Raw genomic sequence first — 8,807 nt, 5'->3', positions numbered from 1 at the left:
CCCTACACTTTTCCCTCACCTAAGTCTTAAAATCCATGTACTTGGTATCCATTATTTAACTTCCAGGATGATTTTACCTAACCTTATTTTCTTTGTTAGCTTTTTCCTTAAAATCCTTTTATTGTGTTTCTTCCCTCCATGCAACTTATTTCATCTCTTGTATCTACCTTCATTATGGAGAAGTGGACTTCCAGTTTCTTCAGTGTTTTTTACAAAAACATCTTTTACTACTTAAGCTTTCATACCATATATAATCTGATGGTCACATATCTCTCCTTTTTTGGAAATCTTTTTCCTTGCGACCCATGATAAAGAAAGCGTCTTCTGGGCTTCCCTGGTGGCGCAGTGGTTGAGAGTCCGCCTCCCATGTGACGCGGAGCGGCTGGGCCCGTGAGCTGTGGCCGCTGAGCCTGCGCGTCCGGAGCCTGCACTCCGCAACGGGAGAGGCCACAACGGTGAGAGGCCCGCATACCGCAAAAAAAAAAAAAAGAAAGTGTCTTCTTACCTGGATTAAATGAGGAGGCTTGATTTGTTTTTCTCTGATTCTTCTTAGGCCCTATATTTCCATAAATAAGCTAGGACATAAAGTATTACGTATAATGATACAAATGTCAGCTTTCAGCTCTTTTCTAGCTATACGTTCCTTCCAGGGAAGTTGCCTGTTACTAAGGCCTTGACTGTAATAAGTGTAGGGCGGGCACGCAGCCCTGAGCACGAGACCTCGAGCACGCTTCCCTTAGCGCGAAATTGTTATCGCGAGACCATTAGAGGTCCGCTCCACCAATAGTCAGTCGCGTAGGGGTCCTCCCGACAGAGAGTACCGTGAGGGACGGGTCTCTGCCTTCTCGCGGGACTCTCCAGGCCCTACGGACTGAGGCTGCCAAGGGAGCTGGGGGTCCAGGGACAGGTTGAGGGCTGTGTCCTGCAGAGCTCCAGAGCCCTCGCCAGGACCGCCCACTGCCGGGGCTCAGGCCTTGAAGCAGGGCCAAACCTTTCCCCCATCCCCGCCTCCGGGACCTAATGGTGGTGGCAGTCTTTATGCACCACAGTCCGTGGGACCTGGCCTCTGTTTAAGCGGCCTGAGGAGCCTGAGGCCTGGCTGGGTCCTGAGCGCCTGGCTCCCTCAGTGATGACGCTGGGCAGGGTCTGGAGACCTGGCCCTGAGGACACCTCCAGCTGAGATCTGCCGCTTCAGCGGGACTTGGGTACTGGTGGGAGGACCCAGACTGGGTGATGGACCAATGCTCCCGGGCAGTGTAACCAGCTCGCGCAGGGACCCCCTCCTCTTAGCCAGGGCCTGGACCTTGGAGGGTGAAAGGTGAGCCTTGGGACCTTGCCCTTTCTCGTCAGAACAGAGAATAACATTCGTTTTGGTGGAGGTTTACAGGAACCTCATGACCTGACCTCAAGAATAGAGGAGGATCTGACACCAAGAAATTTGCAACAATTAACCACGCCGTTCGTTTACCTTTCCTATAAAAGGGCTTTGTTGAAAGCTTTTGGGGAGTTTGCGGCTTTTAAGGCATGAGCCACCTGTCCCCTCGCATGGCCCTGTGATAAACATTTCTCTGCTCCAAACTCCAGCATTTTGGTATCATTGGGCCTCACTGTGCTTCAGGTACACAGACTTGCACTTGGTAACATGACTATTAACTACATGTCAATACTTCAAAATCCAGTTTGTAAACTGATATTGAGCTACATCCTTTTATATCCAAATATACACTGAACTATTTCCTGTTGTATTTCTAGGTCAATATTTACAAAACCAGATTATTTATTTTCCTCTAAACCTTTTTCCTTTGTCAACTTTCAAGATCCTACAAAAGATACCACCGTTTATTCAGTTATTTATATTTAATTGTCTTAAACCATATTTGACTTTTTTCTCTTTATTCACCATTTCCTGTTATCTCAGCTTTGAGATTCTTTGCATTAACGTTTTATAAAGCTGTTACTGAGGTAATCATAGGACAGTTATATGCCATTTGAATAAATCAGAAACATGACAGCTTATAAAGGGTCAAAAGGTAGTAATAGTCTACAATATGGATTTAATATAAATATTATTTCTTAGCATTACACATAGAGATAATATCACTCGAAGTCTTCTAGTCTTGAACTCTTGGTTAGTTAGATTTCATCAAATCATAGAAGAATAGTCAATAAATATTCCACATGAATTTCTGAATGATTTTTGATTTGAAAAATAAACACTATAAGGACAAAACCACTATTATTCATGAACGACCTGATATGGAAAGATATATCCTTAAATTAAAACTTTGAGAAAGTACGTTATTCAATTTCTCTCTACAGATATCCCATATATAGTAACTAATTATATTTGAGTATAAAATCTTTCTCCTTGAGAAGATTAGATTTTATTCAGTTTTGTAATGTTAGAGTATCTCCTCTCTAATATACAGAATTTCTCTGACCTTCAAAGAATACTGTCTTCTACTCTTCATGATAATTGGGCCACATGGAAAACATGCATAATTAAAACATATCATTTATTATTTCCCCTTTTAAGAGTGGCATCTGCCTCCTCAACCTAAACTCAAAACTATGGACTGAAACAGGTAATAAAGTGTTTTGAAGCATTATTGTGAGTTAATTATCTCTTCTATCCTCTAAGTCAGTTATGAGATGTGACATGCCCAGAGGAAGGTAATCAGAGGAGGGAAGAGAAGAAGCCAGGTTCTGGAGTGTCCATTAAAAGACTTAGATGTTTAATCACTGTATTACTTTCTCAAGCAAGTTGTAGGGTTGCCAATATCATAGAATTATATACATGCCAGTAATCAAACATTCAATTTTTATTTTTATTTATTTATTTATTTGCGGTACGCGGGCCTCTCACCGTTGTGGCCTCTCCCGTTGCGGAGCACAGGCTCCGGACGCGCAGGCTCAGCGGCCATGGCTCACGGGCCCAGCCGCTCCGCGGCATGTGGGATCTTCCCAGACCGGGGCACGAACCCGTGTCCCCTGCATCAGCAGGCGGACTCTCAATCACTGCGCCACCAGGGAAGCTCAAACATTCAATTTTTAAATTGGTGGGTAGGGGCAGATAAATTTTAGAGCAGATTAATAAAATCACCTCTAGCCCCTCCTAGTGTCCATAATTAGGAAGAACCTAATGGAAAACAAGTTTTAAGGTTCTTATGTTAAACAATAATCAAAATCTTAGGAACTCTCTTACATTAAAAAATTTTAAAATTAACAAAAAAAAATTTTAAAAAGAGAGGAAGTTTTAACCACAGAATTTTTTTGTTAAAATTGTGTTACAACAATATTATCTCTGCATGCTGACTGTAATCCTCTTTAATCTTCAAAGGCAAACAGGGATAGTAACAATCTTTTTATGCACTCTTTTTTCTCTGAAAGGCTAGCAGATGTCTTATAGGAAGCACTCATACTATCAGTTAACCAAACCCAATTTCTATTCCTCTTTAACTGATCAGTGAGTGGATGCTTAGTTTCTCTGGAACAATGTGAAATTCTTAAGTGTCTAGAGTGATAAAGAGTCTTACTGCATTGTTGCTGTTGACTGATAACAACTTTCAAGCCCTCCCCTCCCCCTTTCCCCTTGGCCTCACATCTTGGTGAGTGATGAGAAAACCCAGTATTTCCCTCTCTTGACTATGATAGGGAGGCTCAAGTCATGCAAACCCAGCCCATCGTGGGGGAGAGGGGTAGGCAGAGGGAGTAACTCGAGTCCATCCCTTAACTACATTAAATACCAGAACCATACACCCAGTTATGTTTCACTTCTCATTGAACCTGAGCCCTTCTTTTCATTGAAAAAATCCTTTTGCTGCTTACTGTTTAATACGAGTAATAAATTTATTTCAGATCCATTGTGTCCTTTGAGTCATTCATTTTGATACCAATAAATTCCTAGGCATAGTGAGGAGGGTGAGGGTGCCCAGCATCTAGCAAATAAAATAAACAGGCACACATACACAGAAACCTAGGGAAATATTTCCTTTTTGGTCATACAAAGAGTTCTTGCTTTTTTTTTTTGGTGGGGGGGTGGGGTGGGCAGTAAATATGTAGAATCCACAAAACTGTATCACTTATTTTACCTATTTTTGCTGATTTAAGGAAGATGAAGTTCTATTCCCTGGGTGTTGAGAGTCTTAAAATGCCTAGATCCTCCCAATGTTTGAATAGGTGCTGGAGATAACAAGATGCAAAAATCTCAAATGGAGAAAAGAGAAGAAAACCTCTAGGGACAAATATTCTCATTTTAAAAGCAAGTTTGAAGTGACAGATGACTGCTCCTTTCTCTACTGAAAAAGTTTCCTCGGCTTCCTGTCAGGTAATGTGTCATTGCAGAGAGGCATTGAAGACTGGACCAAGGAGTGAAAAGGTACTATGAAATCAGTGTTACTTTAAAATTTATTTTTGGTTTTTTGTTTGTTTTAACCTATATAAACTATCTTATAAAGAAAGTCATTTAGACAACTAGATACTTGTAGGTAATCATAACCAACTTACAAAAGTATGAATAAAGTTAAAGAATAACTTTGCTCAGACCTATAGAGTTATCCCTAACAAAGGGATCTTACTAGTTTCAATAAAAGAACAAATCCTATGGAGTCTATGATATTTACTTCTGTCTTCTTCACATTCAAAGGAAAACAAAATAAACTCAATTACCCACATATTCAATCACATATTTTATTTTACTAATTCTCTGTAAACAAAATGCCTTTGGGACCTCTTCAATACAATTTAACAATAGCAATACGTCTGCCAAAATGTGCATTCCAAAGTTCTCAGTTGGATTTACTAAAGAGTTCAGAAAAATGAGCAATGTGATGCTTTCCTTGAGCAAATACACAAAATTTTGTCAATAAGCTTAAATTATTCAAAAGGTACCTAAATTTACCGAATACCTCAAAAACCTAGAATTCTTATTGTCTGTACAATGCTCACTTACACAAATATAATTTGTGTATGTATTTTGTCTAAAAATCTACTGTAGACTTTGGAAGGGATTTCAATAGGAACGTTTCCCCTTCACTTTATACCTAGTTGGAAACTGATTCTTCAACATATTCATAGGTCTAGAGCAAGTCCAATCAATGTAATTTATGATAGCCATTCTGACATTTAAGAATAACTATCAAGTGTGCCTTTAAGAGTTTTCCTGTCCAGACTAGATACCTTTATTTCCTTTAAGTAATTGTTAGATGATTAATTTCAAGAGCTCTAAATTATGTAGAACTCATTTTACTAATGTCCATTTTAATATAAACCTCACAGTTCAATTTTTAGCACTCAGTTTTGAAGCGTATTCTAACTCGGCAGGCACACAGTCAAGTTTAACACTCTTCTTGCATTAAAATAACCAAAACATATTTTTTATGTGGGATGGGGACACATGGACATACACTGTTGACTCTTGTTTATCTTTTAGCCAAAGAAAATACCTAAGTAATTTTCAGAGGTGCTCCTGTAAAATGATTCTCCTCCACACTGTACTTGAAATATCCAAATTTTGAGTTTACAGGAAGAATTTCACATTTACCTTTTACCTCTTGTTAGATTCAGCAATTTTTTCCACCTAGACATTGGCTTTGTTTCCTTTGTTATGATTAATGGAATTTAGCTCATATTTTGTCACAATAAATGAATTAACCAGCTATATTTTTAAAGAATTTATATATACTCCTAAGACCACATGATCAATAAACTCCTAGGAACAAAGTCTGTTGGCCAAAATTCCTTTACTCCCTATTTTTCCTTTCACTTTTTATCTTCTACTCTAAGGTTGATGCACAGGAATGCTTTGAACATTTGAACAGATTTTCCTGGAGTCCTCCCCAAAGCTCTTGTTTATAGAAGCACTGAAGATATGAAAGGGCCAGGATATTTCAAGGGTTCAATTCTTTTCTAGGTACCAAAGTAGAAATAAGGAAAGAGACAAGAATGCAGACTGGGACTAGATTATTTGAGTCATGATTACATAATAACATGTACCACATACACTCATTTAGATGGTGTACCAGGTTGAATATTATCCCCCTAAAATTCATGTCCATCCAGAACCTCAGAATATGACCTTATTTGGAAACAGGACTTTGCAGATGCAATTGGTTAAGAGGGAATTATATTTTACTAGGGTGGGCCCAATGACAGGTATTTTCCTAAGAGAAAGGAGAGGGAAATTCAGACATGGAAACATAGAAATATGCAGAGAAGAAGGTCATGTGAAGACAGAGACAGCTTGAAGCAATGCAGCTACGAGTCAAAGAAAAACCAAGGATTTCTAGGAGCTACCAGGAGCTCAGAAAAGGCAAGAAAGTTTCCTCCCTTAGAGCCCTCAGAGGTAATATGGACCTGCCAACACTTTGATTTTAGACTTCTAGCCTATGGAACTGAGACAACAAATTTCTGTTGTTTTAAGCTGCCAGTTTTATGATAATTAGTTATGACAGCCCTAGAAAATTCATACAGATAGTGTTGTTCATTCCAAAATATTGAACTTAAGGAGCTCATGTATATTCATAAAAATGTGAACATACATATAAATATATTTAACATTTTTGTAAATATATTTAAAATTTTTGTAAATATAAATGTATAAATTTAATTTTTGAGTTACTAATTTTTTTTTCAAAAGGAATCCCAACTAATAAAGCCAAGCACAATGACCAAATAGGATATTATTTATTTATCTTTTGTACAATAAGGATACTGCTGTTCATTAATAGGTTATAGTTTCTGTGGACAATTACATGAAAACCTTTTCAAAATAGCATACTACTATTCAAACATTATGGGACATTTCTTGTTTGAACTTGTTCATCCCTACAATATAAAATGTAAGATTTTATTGTCACACTTTAATGTATTACTGTTTACCTCCATATTCAACATTATTGAAATCTAGGTTTTTATTTTTAATACGTATTTCTGTCTGCATATGAAAAATCTAAAATACTATTTAGAATTTAGAATTCTCAAATTCTAAAGCATGAATTGCAAAACAGAAAATAGCATATTGTAACATTTAAAAATATTTAATAAAGGTGATGCCTCACATTTAATATATTCAGAATTTAATTCAACCAAGATTTAATGAATGTTTGTATAGGTTATTCCTTTGAGGTTTTTTTTTTTTTTTTTCTGTATGCGGGCCTCTCACTGTTGTACCCTCTCCCATTGCGGAGCATAGGCTCTGGATGCACAGGCTCAACGGCCATGGCTCACGGGCCCAGCCACTCCGCGGCATGAGGGATCTTCCTGGACAGGGGCACGAATCCGTGTCCCCTGCATCCTCAGGCGGACTCTCAACCACTGCGCCACCAGGGAAGCCCCCTTTGAGGTATTTTTAAAAGTGTACATGTGTAGACATACATGTACATATGTGTTTCAATATGGTGCCTTACTATTAGCCTACCATTGCCAGGTAAAAAGAGTATATATTTCTGTTGAAATGAAATCCTCTTGCTTTCTAAAAAGAAAACCAAGCAAACACAATTCTAGGTGCAAAGAGAACTATTATAACACATTTACTTTCTTTGGTCATCTGACTCTTTCAAGCAATACCTTACAAGAATATCTTGGCTGCATTTCAGTAGTTTTAAAATATTTTAGTATACTTTGACAATTTTTGTCCCTATCTTTCTCAGCTTTTATTTCTTAGGAATGCAATTCAAGTCAAGATAAAAATAACGAAGTGTAAATCACCCTTGCAAAGACTTAAATCATGAATTCAGCAGCTAATTCAGACCACAATATTGTGCATGGTACAAAGCGATCTATTGCAGATGACTGATTTCAACTCCAACTGTCAAAGTGACAAGAAAATGACCTATCAAAGTCAGCCTTCCTCACAAATGTATGCACTATGTTACTGACAAACAGTAACCACTAAACAATGAGTAATATTAGGAAGATTGAAACCCTTAATGTGATGTAATGGGTGGCAGTCAAGGACTTATGACGTCCTCTCCTTTCGGTTACCTCTAGATACTTTACTCTTTAGCTAACTTCTCTGTCTTCTTTTCTTTTCAAAAGGAGATGAATGTGTGTTGAACCATTAAGCTCTCTTCAGCCTTCATACCCCATTGCTATTGCACCATTTCAGTATTTCCTATCTTACATTTGGAATACTATCAGATTATTCCACAGTGCGTGGACTACCTACTGTTGCTCTCGGCTCATGTTTAGAGAAAACTAGTTTACCTAAAAATTTTTTTTTTCTTCTGGTAACTAAAAGCTAATTTGCAATGTGTTTCGACGGAAAACTTCTAAGCATAAAAATTATACAACCACAACTAAAATTGATAAACATTTTAAAAATATTTAAGGTTTAATGATAAATTATAGTTGTAAGCATACAAAATGAAATAGTATCAAAATGATAATTATGAACACAAAAGTGTGTGCTACAGGGAAAAACGTAATATAAAAGTTCTCAAACACTCTACAAAGTCTATAAAACCTATATATAAAAACCTACTATGCATTCACCACAGTTTTATGCACAAGCATAATGCATATGAGTAGTCTGGTTGTATATGGGATATTGTTACCACATATCAACAGGCACAGAATAAACTGAAACTCACGTTCTGTTTTTATGAAGGCATGCTTGTAACAGGTACTGCCAAATAAGACTTTAGTTTGACAATAGTATGTGTCCTTCTTATGTGTGTTTTATGTACTTCTGTTATTTAAAGGATGTATCTTCCCATAAGCTTGTCTCTTACTAGAATTGTAAATTCTGTTCTCCTTTACTTTTGGACAACCACATTTTATTGTTTACTCTGTAGCCTTTCTCCATC

The 8,807-nt window shown here is 37.6% G+C and overlaps 1 protein-coding gene across 1 annotated transcript in view; it reads right to left on the bottom strand.

Moving 5' to 3' along the window:
• LOC103083018 (protocadherin-15-like) overlaps nucleotides 1-1,002 on the bottom strand; it is a gene marked incomplete at its 3' end in the record, with an annotated part of 186,896 nt that extends 185,894 nt beyond the window's left edge. Inside the window, exon 1 of the mRNA XM_007450826.1 lies at nucleotides 873-1,002. Coding sequence (XP_007450888.1) covers nucleotides 873-1,002 — 130 coding nt within the window. The remainder of the gene's footprint in view (nucleotides 1-872) is intronic.
• Nucleotides 1,003-8,807: the final 7,805 nt, after the last annotated feature.

Source organism: Lipotes vexillifer, unplaced genomic scaffold (genome assembly GCF_000442215.2).
Source record: "Lipotes vexillifer unplaced genomic scaffold, Lipotes_vexillifer_v1.1 scaffold202, whole genome shotgun sequence".
NCBI classification, from domain to species: Eukaryota; Metazoa; Chordata; class Mammalia; order Artiodactyla; family Lipotidae; genus Lipotes; species Lipotes vexillifer.
This window is presented reverse-complemented; position numbering and strand designations above follow the sequence as displayed.